At 58.6% G+C, this 15,745-nt stretch overlaps 1 protein-coding gene across 1 annotated transcript in view; it reads left to right on the forward strand.

Moving 5' to 3' along the window:
• Window positions 1-15,745, forward strand: part of PKP3 (plakophilin 3) — a 37,751-nt gene that overhangs the window by 19,808 nt on the left and 2,198 nt on the right. Inside the window, exons 2-12 of the mRNA XM_038408040.2 lie at window positions 547-638; window positions 1,502-2,205; window positions 2,929-3,052; window positions 3,328-3,532; window positions 7,268-7,442; window positions 7,892-8,009; window positions 9,421-9,585; window positions 10,446-10,631; window positions 11,377-11,530; window positions 12,387-12,579; window positions 13,239-13,326. Coding sequence (XP_038263968.1) covers window positions 547-638; window positions 1,502-2,205; window positions 2,929-3,052; window positions 3,328-3,532; window positions 7,268-7,442; window positions 7,892-8,009; window positions 9,421-9,585; window positions 10,446-10,631; window positions 11,377-11,530; window positions 12,387-12,579; window positions 13,239-13,326 — 2,204 coding nt within the window. The remainder of the gene's footprint in view (window positions 1-546; window positions 639-1,501; window positions 2,206-2,928; window positions 3,053-3,327; window positions 3,533-7,267; window positions 7,443-7,891; window positions 8,010-9,420; window positions 9,586-10,445; window positions 10,632-11,376; window positions 11,531-12,386; window positions 12,580-13,238; window positions 13,327-15,745) is intronic.

A 15,745-nucleotide genomic window follows, 5' to 3' on the forward strand; every position in this document is an offset into this window, starting at 1 on the left:
CCGTGTGCTGTGAGGGGCTCAGTGCTGCAGCTGTGTTGAACCCGTGCTTGGGAGGTTTAAGTGCAGTATATGACCGGCTCCCTCCCTTCCACTAACACAGGCCATTCATTCACCAGGCACTAGAGGCAGCCCACACTGAGCCCTCGGCACAGAGATGGGACCCTGGCGGGTATTTTACATACACTTCATACACCCTATAGCGCCCCACCCCATGACGTGGGAACCTCCCTGTGGCTACCAAGCTGGGATGGGTCCCAGCCGGCTGCAGCATTCCGAAGCTCCTGAGCCAAAGCCAGACTCCACCACAGTGTGTGGGTGTTCAGCTCCAGGGCTGCGGTTCAGCCAATTGCAGACCATCACCAAATCCAGATTGCAACATCCCCCCCCATCAGAGCGTTGGGTATTCAAATCCAGGTGTAGGGATCTCCTCTTGATGCCCCCACCCAGGGCTGTCCCAGTCCCCATTTCTCTGGTGCTGAGCTTTGAACACACACAGCACATTTCTAGCTTTGCTGAATGCCGTCTGTCTGTCTGTGTGTCCTGCAGGTGGCAGCTCCTCCCAGGGCCAATACAGCAACACTCTTCAGAAGTCCTTCAGCTCCAGATCCCAGACCAATGGCTTAGACCCCAAGGGCACTGTAAGTACCAGCTCACCTGCAGTGTGTGGCTAGACAGGTTGGTTTGGCTGATGTGTCATTATATGGCTCCCATCACTATTACATCTGGAGCCCAGCCATCAGCATGCTAGATCAGGCCACCAGCTAGTTCCTTCTCTTCCTGTAGCCCTTAGGAAACCTAGTCACTGGCAGTGGATGGCTGGGTTCCAAGCCAGGCATGGGGAAGCTCTTGGTCCTGATAATGGTAGTGTGGGGGCACATTTCCCCCAGGCGCCAGTCAGAGAGGAGGGAGGGGGGCAAGGTTCTCTAGTGATGGACAAACCTCCCATGGGGTGGTAAGACCACTTGGCAGTCAGAGAGCTCTGCAGGCCTCAGAGCCCAGCTCTGTGCTGCAGCATGGTCAAACGTTCCACCTTGAATAGTGGGTGAAATCCTGGCTCCACCAAAGTCAATGGCTTTGACTCCCATTCGTTAGGGCCAGGGTTTCTCCCTTGGTCTCTCAAGGCCTCCCTGTCAAATGGTGTTTTCAAAACCAACAAACTCAGCTGGGATCTGAGAGTCATGCCAAGCTGGTTACCTTTCACTCGTCCCCTCCAGTGCTAACAGGTCTGCAGGCCCAGTGGTGACTCCCAGTACACCTGTCCAGCCCACTATCTCCAGCCGAGAGCGTCAGATAAAGGCTTTCAGTGGCCGTCGTGGACGCTGTACAGGCATTACTGAGGGTGGAACTGAGCCTGCAGAATTTCTCTTCTTGGTGGTGAACGGTGAGAGGAAAAGACCCCAGCTTGATTCTCAGATCCCAGGCTCACTTTGCTGGCAAGACATGCTATGTGTTTCTTATTGAAATGAGGCATTGCTGACCCATTTCTACCCGTCTCCCCCAGCTGTATCAGCCACCAGCCAAGAATGAGTACAGCACCACCAAGTCCTCTGGCTGGTCCTCCCGGTCAGCTGTGGACCTCACACCTCACAAGAGGATGGCTACCATCAGCAATGGGGGCGTGCCCCAGGGCCCAGCCTACGGTATGAGCTACACCCTCTCACAGGCTGCCAGCACCTCCGCGCGGCCCAATTCCTTCCATGAGCGGAACTACCAAGCCCGGCCGAACTTCGACACCATGTCATTGCGGTCGCTGCACCTGGCAGATGGACTGGGCAACCCTGCGGGCATGGATGACCGCTACAGCATGATCTCGGAGCAGCTGAGCCCGGACACCCTCTACAAATGCAGAAACAATGGCAACTTCACCAGAGCCTACACCTTTGAGAGGCAGATGAGTGCTGGCTCCAACACTGGGATGAAGGGACCAGGCGACTGGATGGACAGCGTGGAGGTGCCTCAGAACCGGACCATCCGCGCACCCGCCATGCGCACCCTTCAGCGCTTCCAGAGCAACAACCGCTCCCGCCTGAGCACTGGCTCCCAGCCGGGCGTGGGGAGCTCCTACGCGGGCATGATGGAGCGCAGCGTCCGGGCCCCCTCTGTGCGTAGCCTGGCTGAGTCCAACCACCAGCTGCAGGACCTACGCGCCATCGACATGTACAACGGGCACAACACGCTGATGACCCAGCACTCCTACTCCGGCGGGTAAGTATGCAGGGGATAGCTCGGGGGCAGGGGCGGCCTGTGAAGCTCCCAGCCAACCTGGACAAGGATCGAGGAATGTGCCGAGTTTCCTAAGAAGGACCGGGGGAGCTGGGCTTCTGGGCCTGGCATAGCCTCTCTTCTGCTGGTTCCCAGGTCTGCCTCCCTGGTGCATTTCCATAGTCTCCGGGATTGTGGATGGTTTGGGGCGTGACCATCCCTCCGTCTAAGGGCTCGACCTGTTGCCTGATGTGGCCCCGTACCACTGGTAAATTCTGCAGCTCACCAGATCATCCGTTGCGTGCGGTGGCAAAGCAGAGGGGAGCTGGAGCAGCAGCAAAGTGGCCCAGCAGTACTGATGCTGTCGCAAAGGACTGCCCTGGGCCCTGTTGCTTCCTGGGTTAGCACTGCTCTGGATTGCAATGCTACAGCCAGGACCCACTTGGCTCTGGGCATGGGAGGGATAGCACATGTTGCTCAGGAGTGACCCCTACAGGCTGAGTTAGGAGCAGCACGGTGGGATCTGAAGAGGTCCTGCCCTGGCCAGTCATCTTTGACCAGAGGTGGGCGACCCCGTGTCCTGGGTCTGGTGAAGGAGTGACATGGGTCGAATTGGTGGGCGCCTCGGCAAAGCATGCAGGACGTGGTGGAGCCCTGCTGTGAGGTGGGCAGGAGGGAGCCCTGAGGGGGCGTGGTGGCCACTGCTGACCCTCCCTTGGTTTCCAGGTTTGACGACATTGACCTTCCATCCGCCGTGAAATACCTGATGGCCAGTGACCCCGACCTGCAGGTGCTGGGAGCCGCCTACATCCAGCACAGGTGCTACAGCGACAGCGACGCCAAGAAGCAGGTGAGGGGCGAGGAGAGGATGGGTGCCTGGGGGCAGACACCAAAGGCATGCTGGGAAAGGGCCACCCCAGCCTCTCGGCCCCGGCTGTGGACTCAGGCACTGACAGAACATGCTGGTGGGGGGATACAGCCCCAGCACTCTGCAGCGGCAGCTCCTAGCCAGGCCGTGACACTTCCACAGGGGCCCTGCTCCGTCCCCGCCCAGTGGAGGCCAGGACAGACTCCTGGGTCTACAGGCCCCGCCACCTCTCACCCGCCGCCCTGTCTCTCTTCCAGGCTCGCAGCCTCCAAGCCATGCCCAAGCTGGTGAAGCTTTTCAACCACCCCAACCAGGAGCTGCAGCGCCACGCCACCGGCGCCATGCGCAACCTCATCTATGACAATGCCGAGAACAAGCTGGCGCTGGTGGAGGAGAATGGCATCTACGAGCTGATGAGGACTCTGCGCGAGCAGGATGACGAACTGCGCAAGAACGTCACGGGTCAGTGCGTGGGAGGGAGCACCGGGCTGAGCAGGGGAAGGGAAGCTGGTCTGTTGGGGTTACTGCTAAATTGCTTGTATTGCAGCAGCACCTATAGACCCCAGCTGAGATCAGGGCCCCATTGTGCCAGGTGCTGTACGCACACAGAGTAAGTCCCTGTCCCAATGAGACTACAGTCTAAATGGACAAAGGATGGAAGGGGAAACTGAGGCACGAGGAGATGCAGTCACTTGCCCATGGTCACCCAACAGGCTAGTGGCAGAGTTGGGAATAGGACCCAGGTCTCCTGAGTCCCAATCCAGCACCAGATCTTCTAGACTGCATCACCTGCCCCTGTTATCCCTCCAGTGCAAAATCACAGCCCCCTTCTTCCTCAGATCCCACTGCTGGCTCCCTTCGTATTTCAGGATCCTGTTCAATCCCCACTCCTTGCATTCCCACCTTCTATGCACATGCTGCTTGTGCAGCCAGCACAGAGCCCTAGTCCTCAGTGAGGAGCAGCCGGCTGGCGAACTTACGTGCAAGCACAAAAACCATCGGAAAGCTTTGCTCAGACTAATGACAGGGAACCTCTATGTCTCAGCAAAGGATAACGAGATCTCACTCCAGCTTTAAAAAAAAATCCCTCTTTGGGTGGAACCAAGCCTGGAAACTTTCAACTCAGTAAGAAGTTACCAGAAAGTTGAGAGCATCTAAAACAGGGGGTTGTCCTGAGAGTCCTGACAGCTCCTTCACCACAGTTGATGTTCCCAGGCAGTTGTACAGGTGATAGCACATTCTTCTGGGATCAGCCAAAACCGGCCAAAATAGCTCTCTCTTTGTCTTCCACCTCATTCTTCACCCCTTTGACTCCTGTTGTAGTTATACCAGGTCTCTATCAGGTGTCACTAGACTGGATAGATACTGGGAGAGGAAGGCGTTTGAGTTGGGCTAGTTGATGTTTTTCAAATGTTGACATTTCAATGAAAAAAAAATGTTTTTGGCCAAAATTTCTGACTTTGATGAAAGACAGGAAACAAATAAATTAGAACTGTTTTGCCTAGTTCTACTTTAGGGTTCAGATAAGATGCCGTTAAACCCTATTGCCCAACAGCAATGGCAGGCGAGGGAATGGCTCCTCAGCCTCTGAGGGTGCATGCACAGGGCTCATCTCCTGGCCCCACAAGCGCAATCCTGAATAGTGAGCATTAAGAGTGTCTGTTGGAGTGCAAGGGATGGCCTAGTGGTTAGAGCACAGGCTTAACACTCAGGAGAGCTTGGTTCAATTCCCTGCTGTGCCCTAGACTTCCTGGGTAACCCTGGGCAATTCAGATCCTTAAAAGTATTTAGATATTTCAATGGGAGCTAGGCCCCCTAAGTACCTTTGTGACTCTAGCCCATAGTCTCTGTGCCTCAGTTCCCCACCCCCAAATTGGGGTTAATAGCACAGCCCCCTATATTGCAGGAGTGTTGTGAGGATAAATACATTAAATGGGTGATGGAGCCGTACAAGCCCCCTAGTTAGAAAGTACCAGGCCAAGCTATGGCTGTGCCCCACCCCGCTGGTGGCCTCAGCATGTCTTTTACATGCTGACGGGGCAAAGGTTACTCGACTGGAGTGTGCTGAGGCCCAGTGGTTATGTGGCCCAGTTCTGCCACAGGCCAGGGAGCGATGGTGGGGGGCCACAGCTGGAGAGATGCCACTGGCAGCGCAGGAGCCCAGTTCCCCCACCAGCCTCGTGCTGAACTTCACTCCTCTGGGGTTAGTGTCACCGCATGGTTGGTTCTACACCACGCTGTCAGGGCCCATGGGCATGCCAGGGAGAGCAGGCACGTGAACCCTGCTCGCAGGAGCTGGCAGCCTGGGTTACTATACAGCCAGTCAGATCTGAATCTTATCACTGTGGGGCCAGGAGGGGCTCAGGGTCAGGCAAGGGAACCTGGGGTGGATGGGTAGCTCAGACTGTCCTGCCCTGCCGGCGGGAGGAGGGACTAACCAGTCATCAGGCCGCCCTGGAATGGGAAGGGATGCTGTCCCTCTTATGAAACCAGGCTGGGCTACACCCCAGCGCCTCCTAGGCGGGGAGCGTGCTGATAAGAGAGGGGAGCTGACGCAGATATAGAGATTGAGGTGGGATACAGGCTTCTCTTGCCCAGGCTGGCTGCTGCTGCTGGAGAGAGCAGAGAGGGAGTGAGATGAATGGTGGAGGGGGAGATTGGGCCCTGGCCAGGGGCCAGATTCCACCTGGCTTTTTGTCTCACAGGCAGCGCTGTGCAGGGAGAGGCCAAGAGCAGAGATTACATTTGCCTCTGTTACAAAGGCCCTTTCTAATCCTGCCCACCAGGCTCTGATTGTCTCAGCCTATACCAGAGCTAATGGGAAAGCCGGGCCCAGGGGCGATGATGCGAAGGGTTTAATGCCTATTACAAGCGTAATGGAGTCTGTGAAAGTGGTTTTAGCTAAATGCAGCTGGAGGATGGAGAGAGCCATGGCCAGATAGCTCAGCCCCAGGCTGGCTTGCCCTGCACACAGGGAGTGCCTGGCAAGTGACCGCCTCCTTGTTAGGTCCCATTGCCTCCCGGGGAGATCAGAGCTGTCCCCCATGGCGCTGGGTCCTCAGCTGGCATAAATCATCAAAGCCCCACTGCAGTGAATTCACACCAGCGAGGGAATTTAGGCCATTGTTGCTAAAGCATCAGATGCAGCGTGGGCGGAAGCTCGGCAGCAGGGAGTCTCTCTCTGGCTGAGTAGCTGAGTGCCTCACAGTTAGAGTTTGTCTACAACAGCCCTCGGAGGCTTTGTCCCCATTTTCCAGATGGGGACCAGACACACCGAGTGATTTGCCCTGGGGCACAGAGAGAGTCTGTGGTAGAGGCAGGAATTGAACCCAGGCCCCCTGAGTCCCTGGCCGGGCGGCTACCCCTAGTGGGACAGCATGATGCTTTGATCTATCCTGAGAGCTGCTGTGGCAGGGGAGGGAGAGGGAGGAGTTGGTGAGCTCTGGAATGCAGCAGGTGGCACATGACCAAGCCTGCGGGGCTGCCCTGCTCTGACAAGTTCCTGGGAATTTCAGGAACTCCCCACAAACTGTGTGTTTCTTGCAGCAACGGCCTAGTGCAGAGGCTTTGTTGGGCATCGGAGCTGCTAGAACAGGGCCCTGCACAGCTTGGATTCAAACAGTGTCTGTCTGTCTCCTCCCAACTCCCCCTGCTAGTTATGTCTGTCGGTGCTGCTCCTTGGGCTCATTGGAACTGAGGGGCAACGGGTCCCCTTCCCTGGCTGCCTGTGTGCAGCTGGTTGATGACTAACAGCCCCAGGTAATTAGACCCCACCCCGAGAGGCTGCCCATCCACATAGAGCAGGGCCATGAATGACGCCAGCAAAACTTGGTGGATTGTGCAGCGTGCCTGCCATTCTGGGAGTCAAGTCACTGCATCGGGGTTTCTGAGCTTCCCGAGGGATGGGAAGAGTCCTCTGAGCCCTGCCTCCTCCCCTGGCTGCAGATCAGAGGCTGCCTGCTGGATTCAGGCATAGAGGTGAGGGGGAGGCAAAGGTCACTTGCTGCTGGAACCCCCTTGCGAGCCAAGGGCGGCAGCCCCCGTGCTATGGGACGCTCGAGTGGCAGCTGGGAAGGGGCAGCTAGCCCAGCAGGCTTGTCAGAGGAAGGGGAGCGTGAACCCCTGGTACAAATGGCCCAGGAGTTTAACCCGTTTGGATGCTCTCTGGGGCTAAGTGCTGCTTTCTGCGGCCTGCAGGGATCCTGTGGAATCTCTCCTCCAGCGACACCCTAAAGGACCGGCTGGCTAGGGACACCCTGGAGCATCTCACCGACCTGATCCTGACCCCACTCTCCGGCACGGGCAGCGCTGCCATCATCCAGCAGAACGTCTCGGAAGCGGAGATCTTCTACAACTCCACAGGCCTGCTCAGGTACCAGCTCTTCCAGCCCCTAGGCATGGAGATCGTGCCCTGCGCCCTGGCCGCTGAGCCACATGGGCTGGGAGAGCTCTGGGCCGAGAGCAATGGAGACTTTCAAGGTTCTGATATTGGTTCTGGCCCCCAGTGTTATGAACAAGGCCTGCATGCCCCCTGGGCGGGACCCTGTATCCCCAGTCCTCACACTGCAGGGCCCGAACTGGTCAGGCAGCAATGCCCAGCCCAGAGTTAGTATTCTGGAATACTAACACGGAGGGACGTTACAGGGGGTTCACACCTCCCTCGGCAGCATCCAGCGTTGGCCACTGTTGGAGAGGGAATCCCCCTCTTAGATGGGCAGTGGCTCTGGCCTGGCCGAGGAGGGGGTCCCGGCAGAGGCTGGGGGCATGGATTGGCAGGGGAGATTCCGTCTCTCAGTCCTGGGCCCTGGGTTCCCCCTGCAGGAACCTCAGCTCCGCCAGCCAGCAGACCCGGCAGAAGATGCGCGAGTGCCACGGGCTGGTGGACTCCATGATCAATTACATCAACAGCGCTCTGGAGGTGGGGAAGTCAGAGGACAAGGTGAGCCCCCCACCCCCGGAGGGAGTCTGCATCTGCCTGTCTGCGCTGGGGGCCCAGCCTCTCATCTTCACCACCTAGAGTGAACAGCCTAGGCTGGGGTGTGTCTCTCTCACTGTCTCTGCTTCCTCCTGGCTTGGAGCAGCACTTCACCGCGGTACCAGCTTCCTTAGCCCCTCCCCACCCGCCTGAGGTCTGCCAGGCCCTGCCCCAAAGGGCTTATCTCTCCTGCCCCCAGCAGCACAGCCCGGGCACCAGTCCTGACCTCAGCCAGCCCCCAGCCTCCCCCGTGCGGCCTGGCCAGCCCCGCTTGAGAACAATGGGGTGTTTCAACCCCCAGCCAGCCTGCAGCCTGCCATGGCTCTGCCATACTGGAGAGCCGGTGGGGCCGGCTGAATGCCCTGCGGCTGTTCCATGCCGAGTGGCTGGGGGGACCAGGTGTAATCCCCACAAGCAGCCTAACCCCTAGAGCTGCAGCTGTCAGAGCCCTTCACTGAGCAGTCGCCAGCCTCCCGGAGCCCTTTGCCAGCCAATTGGCCGGGGGCCATCCCGAGCCTCCCACTAAACTCCTGCCCCAATGGAGGGGCCATAGAGCCTATGTGCAGCGCCCCCAGCTCCGTCCCAGGCCACGGGCCTCTCCCCTGCACACCTCTTCAGGAGGAGGAAGGCAGTGGGCTGGCTCCGGCAGTGTGTCGCCTTTGTCTGAGCCACACTCCCCTTAAAGGCCGGGCCTCCTGACTCAGATGGGAGGAGCCCCAGTGGCAGGGGACCGTGCCTGGGGGGACGTGGGGGTTGGGATGCTGGGAGCGAGGCCAGGGCTGCTGGGGGGACACTCAGGACCCCTTCATCTCTGAAGGCGGAGTGTTTCCATTCATAAAGTCCGTGCCTCTGTCTGCCTCTCAGGCACAGATTGAGCCGTGCTCCAGCTCTCCGCAACGGGGGGCCACGGGGAGCACAGTTCCTGGCGCATCTCGGCCCCGCCGCCAAGGGTCTGAGGTTCGGGGACAGTTTCCCAAGCCGGGCAAGGTGGAGAAGGGAATGGGAAACTGATCGCCTCTGATCACTGATCACTTCCATGAACCGTCCCAGGGCAGGGCTGTGTCCCTATTCACTGGGAGCCCCTCAAACAAGGGCACTGAGCCTAGAGAATGAACTGGCACCCCGATACCAGGGTGATGGGCACATTAGACATGGGCTGGCTGGCTGTGAGCTTTGTTGGTCGTGTTGGCACTGTGGGAGCACTAGCCCAGCCCTGATGGGAGGCCCTGTTCCCAGCCTCCTCTTTGGCTGGGCCCAGACTCTAGTAAGCAGTGCTGGGTGGGACAGTCCAGCCAGAGCCTCTCCCACGTGGGCTCTGAAAGGCGAGCCAGCTGGAGTGAGTGGCCCAGGCTGATCCCGCTTCCCCCGTCCCCAGAGCGTGGAGAATGCCGTGTGCGTGCTGCGGAACCTCTCCTACCGCCTGTACGATGAGATGCCCCCGTCCTCGCTGCAGCGGCTGGAGGGGCACCGGCGGGACGGCACTGCTGGGACGGGGGAGCTGGTGGGCTGCTTCAGCCCCCAGAGCAGGCGAGTGCGAGAGGTGAGAACGGGGCGGGCGGGCGCGTCTTGCGGGGCGATGGCGGGGAAGAGGAGGGGACTCGAATAGGACATGGCCAGTGAGTGATGAGCTGGGTCGCTGAAACGAGGGGCGAGCAGATAATTGGTTCAGCGACCCTGTGCCGGGCCGGAAGCCTCCAGTGGGCAGAGGATCAGGGTGTGGGTGGGTGGACTGATCAGATGACTGATCACCTGGTGCTCTTCTGAGTCTGTGGTTGGCGGAGAGCGTGCGCACCTTCCCACCCGCAGGGACATTTAAAAATAGGTTTCCATGAATACTTGTGTGCCTGGCTTTGGAACACTCCCCTGGTGAACCCGCGCGCCTAGCTGAGAGACGGGGGGTCACAAATCAAGGGATGGAGCTGGGTGCTCATGGGGGCAGGGGTGATAGGGAAGAGAATGGGGGTCAAAGGGATGGGGGGACCAAGAGGCCATGGTCCCGTCACTTTTAAAAGTGCGGCTGGAAGGGCGGTGCCCTCCCACTCATGGCCATGAGGATGAGTGAAGGGAGGGAAGGGCGGAGAGGAGTGAGTGGGGGGCGGGGTTTTGAGGGGAAGAGGTGGGGCAGGCGGCAGGGCTTTGGGGGAATGAGCCATGTGAGGGTGGGGGCTGGGGGAGTGGCAGGGCCTCAGGGGAAGGGCTGGCATGAAGGCAGGGCCATTGTTAAGGTGCTGGTGGCACCTCCACTTTTAGGGCAGCTGCGTTGCTCCTGGGCGGTAGGGATGGGGGGCCGTGGAGCTGGGGACGGAGGTGAGAGGGAAGTGGGACTGCCCCATGTGCGCAGGGCCCTCATTGGGCTATGTTTCTCTGTTGACGGGCTGGTCTCTCTCCTCGGCCCCCCAGCACCGCATGAACACAGACATGGTGACCTTCACGGAGGTCTCCAAGGACCCCAAAGGGATGGAGTGGCTCTGGAACCCGCAGATCGTGGGCATCTACAACCGGCTGCTGCAGCAGTGCGAGCTGAACAAACACACCACGGAGGCAGCCTCGGGGGCGCTGCAGAACATCACCGCTGGAGACCGGAGGGTGAGGTTGGGCCCGGGGACAGGCCAGTCCCATCCCGCTCAGGCTGCGTCATTCCCCTGGGCCATGGTGGCCTCTGACAGACTAGCTGGAAGACAGGTGCCCACACGTCCCCCAGCCTGGCACAGACTGGAGCCACCACTGCAGAGAGGCCCAGCCTGAACCCGCCTCAGAGGCTGGACTCCACGGTGGGGCAATGCAGGGAGGCCGTGCTGTAGATCCCCAGGGCTTCTGGTCACCTCTGCCCAGCTGCTGAGGGTGAGATGACTGGCCCAGAGGGATCAGGCTGAGCTGAGCCTCTGTACCCGCCCTCCAGGAAGTGATGCCACCTGCCCTGGTCTCATCCGCCCTGTGCCCACCATTACCTTGCAGCTGGCAGCATTCAAGGGCAGGCTGGGAGCAGTTGTGCCTCCAGCCCTCCCTACTGCAGCAGAGTTGTCTCCGGGGCAGCGGGAGAGGGTGGAATATAAGTGTGAGGGGGCTAGGGAAGACAGCACCAGAGGGATGGAGTGGGCCCCCCACACTGAGAATGGGGCTGGGAGATGGGGTGGTAGATATGGGAGGGGGAGATGTGTGGGCGGGGCGTGGGAGTGGCAGGGATCAGGTGGATGCATGGGGTGGTGGGGATGGGGGGGATACATGGCTAGGGGTGGAAGGAACGGGGGTGGTGAGGGTGGGGTGGGTCAGTATTGAAAGGCCCAGGGTGCAACACCCCTGTAATTCTCCCTTTCTCTATCCCCATCCCCAGTGGGCTGGCGTGCTGAGCAGGGTGGCTTTGGAGCAGGAGCGGATCCTGAACCCTGTGCTGGACCGAGTCCGCACGGCCGACCATCACCAGCTGCGCTCCCTGACGGGGCTGATCCGCAATCTGTCCCGCAATGCGCGCAACAAGGACGAGATGTGTGAGTGCTGGGGGCGGGGGCTGCAGGGAGAGCCCAGCGCTGACAGCGGCCGTCGATGGCAGCAGGGGTTAGATGGGGCAGGAGCTGCCACTAGCAACAAGCCTCTCTTCTAAGAGACCTTTCCTGCTCCTCTTACTGCCTGTGCTTCGGGGGGGCGCGTCCCCACCATCGTCCCTGGGACCAGCCAGGCCTAGTTAGTGCTTTCTCCCTCCCCGGGCACCTCAATGCCTTCGGGGCCCAGAGAGGCCCAAACACCCCCAGCAGATCTCTGCACAGACAGGCCGTCCCTACCTTGGCTGATGGCACAACCCCTCTGCGCACACAGCTGGGCACTGGCAGCCATTTGCCAGGTGCCCAGAGACTGCAGTGATGGGTGTAATCTACACTGCAAAAGAATAAACAGCGCACGGCACACTCCCCTCTAAGCCACTCCTCTCCCCCTCAGACGCTCACAGTATTTCCAAGGCCCCAGGTGTTTTAACAGCCTTTCCCAAGCTGAATCCCTACCTATTTTCTGCCCGCATGACTAAGCACCTTTTGTGCTATTAAAATACCACAGCTGGCTGTGTAGGGCTCTCTTGGTCCTCACTAGCTTTTGCACCTCCCCTCAGTTTAGTGCTGCCTGGGAGTTGCATGGCTGTGCTGCTGATTCCCTGCTTTAGGCCATTCAGTGAGACCCAGGCCGTCCTGGCCTTTGCTGCACCCCACTAGGCCTTTCTCCCCATTGTGCGTGTTGCTATCCTGTCACCCAGGTCTGCTGCTGCATGGCTTGGGTGACGCTGTGGCGGCACTGTCCCCAGTGCTTTGCTCCAGCCTGTAGAGCCGGCCCTTGACACCGGTCCGTTTGCCTCGGCAGCGACCAAGGTGGTGAGCCACCTGATTGAGAAGCTCCCAGGGGGCGTCGGCGACAAGGAGCCCCCGACCGACGTCATCGTGAACATCATCGCCGTGCTGAACAACCTGGTGGTGGAGAGCCCCATCGCCGCCCGCGACATCGTCTACTTTGATGGCCTCCGGAAGCTCTTCTACATCAAGAAGAAAAGGGACAGGTAGGAGCTGGCGGGAGCCTGCGTGTCTTCCCTGCCAACCCCGTTAGCCAGCCCTCAGCCCTGCCCCTCCGCTCCTTGGGCACAGGAACTCAGCTCATGTCAACGTCTGAGAGCCTCTTCTGGCCTGCATTTCCAGATCAGTATGGTGGGAGGCAGGGGACTTCCTGGCCAGTCTGCAGCCCCCACCCCCTCCGGGCTTGGGCTGGTCCGAGCCCCCAGTACATACTCTGAGAGTGGTCCCAGGACCACTGAGAGGATCTTCTTGCCAGGAATTCCTCCCGTGAATCATTCCAGGTCCTTACCCTAAGGGAGCGCACCTTGGGGAATAATCCTCTCGCCCCAATATGTTTATGGGACACTCCTAGCCACCCAGCTTCATCTTCCCAGGACTTGGCTGGCCGATGTGTCAGTAACTTCTCCAGCCACACCCAGCATGACGGTCTTGGTGAGAGGCCCTCAGGCCTGAGTGCAGCAGTGACCCATCTGGTCCTGGTGTACTCCATGGCTTCTCTCTTGCTCTCCCCACACCACCAAATCCAGAGTGCCTCTCGCATAGCACTCTCCGTCCCCACATGTGCGTTTCGTGGGCCTGTGCCAGACAGACACTAACGGGAGAGGGACACATAGCATCATTGTGTCCTCTGTGTGTTTGCCCCTAGCTCGGACAGCGAGAAGTCCTCCAGAGCTGCTTCCAGCCTGCTGGCCAACATGTGGCAGTACACCAAGCTGCACCGGGACTACAAGATGGTACGTTCCTACCTGAGCCAACGCACTCTGCACTAGCTTGGCTGAGCCTCTGGCTGGGTGGCTCCGCTCTGGGGTGGAGCCAATGCTGTCTTTCGGGTTGGCTTGCACATGGTGGGACTCTCCCTGAAGGCGTTGTCCAGACTATGACAAAAGCTGTTTTGTTAGCATGCATTAGCAGCCATAGGAGAACCCAGAGAGCTGGTCAAAAACTTTTCATCACAACTGTTTTCCATGGGGAAATGCAGTTTTGTCAAAATCCGCACATTCCACGGGCGCGTGCTGAGCTCGGTTGGAAAGTGTCAAAGGGCTTTGTTTCGATAAAGTCAAAGTGTTTCACTTCGACTTTATCGTTTCCATTTCATTTTGATGTATATTCGAATTTCAGTATTATCTTTATGTACTTTAGAGTACATATCCTGTTTTCTGTGGTTTCAGCATTGTCAAAAATGTCACCGTTTTTTAATCCAAACTTTTCAGAAGTTGTGCTCCGTGGACAATGCGGACTCTTCACTCCAGTTTCGAAATTTTGTTTTTGTTCCAAATGTCAGGATTTCCTGCCGAAGGGAAATTCTGGTTTCCTACTTGCCCTAGTAATTCACTGTGCTAAGGCTCTGTGATGACAGGCAGGGAGCGTGCGTGCTTCGTTCATGGTAGCTCAGTCAAGTTAGCTTAACCCAACTGCAAAGACCCGTCAAGACGCAGGCTCACCCCTCTGAAGCTGGCTATGTTGGAGCTCAAACTTGACCAGCTCTGTGTGCATTAAAGGCACTGAGCTCTGTCTAGACGTGTTAGCTAACATGACCCCATTGAACCCTAATTGAGGCAAGGCCTTGTGTGGCCTGGGGACCCTCCTTTCCATCTTGTTTGAGCCGTGAGGAAGAGGCAGCTGGAGCCCAGGCAGGTTACGGGGAATAATTCACACCCAGAAAGACACACGTACGAATGGCTTGGGGTCCAGCAGATGGTGGAGGTGGGCGGGAAGAGGCTGGTGTTCAAGGGCCATCACTTTAAGAACTGGGAGTTCAGTCAGCTTGGAGGGGGGTGTAAAAGGGTCTCTCCAAACCCAGCCGTGGTTTCCCCACTCCAGTGTAAGCTGGGAGACCAACTCACTAGCCAGTGCATCAATGAACCTCCCACCACGGTCACTACTTGCTTGGCATTTCCCGGGGTTGCATTGTGCAGACACAGTTCAGCTTCAATCCCAACCAGAAAACCCAGGCCCTGCTGCCTGCCCTGGGCCCTGCAGGGCTGCTTCTGCTGCTGCCCACCCAGCAAGGCTCCCCAGCCAACCCTTGCCCTTAGCAGAATGGCAAGGTCCCCTCCAGAAGCGTTCCCATGGCTCTCCCCCTTGAGTGAGCTGCTGGTTGGCCTGTTATCTCACCAGCTGGGAGGGGCAGCCAGTTAGTGACAGGTGGGGGCTAAGCCCCATTCTCCCCCACACCCCTTAAAGGACCACCCCACCCTGGGACAGGAGTACGTTGGGATGGCAATGGGGAGCTGTGGCCACCTTATTGGTCTTCAGTTCTCTGCCTCCTGGGGATTTTAAAACCATCTAATCTTCTGAGTCAGGGTGTGGCCAGAGGGAGACTGGCACCCACACCCAGCTCCCACGAGGATCTCTTTAAGCCTCGGCTTGCCAAGAGTTTTGGGGCTGGCTCAGGGAGTGACATCGCAGGTGCCTGGAGGCTTCTTCTTCCATCCAAGCCGTAAGTACAGTCAGCGGATAGTCTGTGTTGCAGGGGCCTCAGTACAGCACTCCCTAAACTTCCGGAGCTCCGCATGAAACCTGGGGTGAATTCCCCGGGGGAGGTTGGGCACCGCCTCTTCCTTGCTCGTCCCAATTCTTGATCGAGACTCTGGAGGGGATGTTCCCCAGGACATGGCACAGGGACAGCGAGGGGGGGAGCTCCAGGTCACCTAAGTGAGGCGCAACTGTGAGCCACAGCTCCCACTGCAGCCCATGGAGACTATGGGTCCCATCATCGCCTGCTCCATCTTGATCTGAGGTGCTAAGATGGAGCTTGACGGGCTGGGGCCTGTCACCTCTTGCAGGAGACTCCTTGGTATTCAAGGTGAGGCCATCTGCTCCGTTTTATGCAAACTAGAGGTGCCCTTGGGATCCTGGGGAGATGCTGATGCAGCCCTGGGTTGGGCAGAATTTGGGTGCCCCAGGGATCGACACACCAGTTGGCTGAGGGCGTTGCCTAGGAAATTCGGAAGCAGCCTGTTAATGGGAAATACGCAGGGTCCTCATTCTCCTCAGACTGTCCCTCGCTGCCTCCCCACTCCTGGTCCTGGCTTCACTACAGCAGCGTCCTCTCTGCTCTTTGATTTCCTTGGCTCTGTAGCTCTGCTCAGAAATGAAAGGACAGTCTAATGAGCTGTTGGCGATGGCCATTCAACCCCCACCAGGGAAAAA

Source organism: Dermochelys coriacea, chromosome 6 (genome assembly GCF_009764565.3).
Source record: "Dermochelys coriacea isolate rDerCor1 chromosome 6, rDerCor1.pri.v4, whole genome shotgun sequence".
Taxonomy (NCBI): Eukaryota; Metazoa; Chordata; order Testudines; family Dermochelyidae; genus Dermochelys; species Dermochelys coriacea.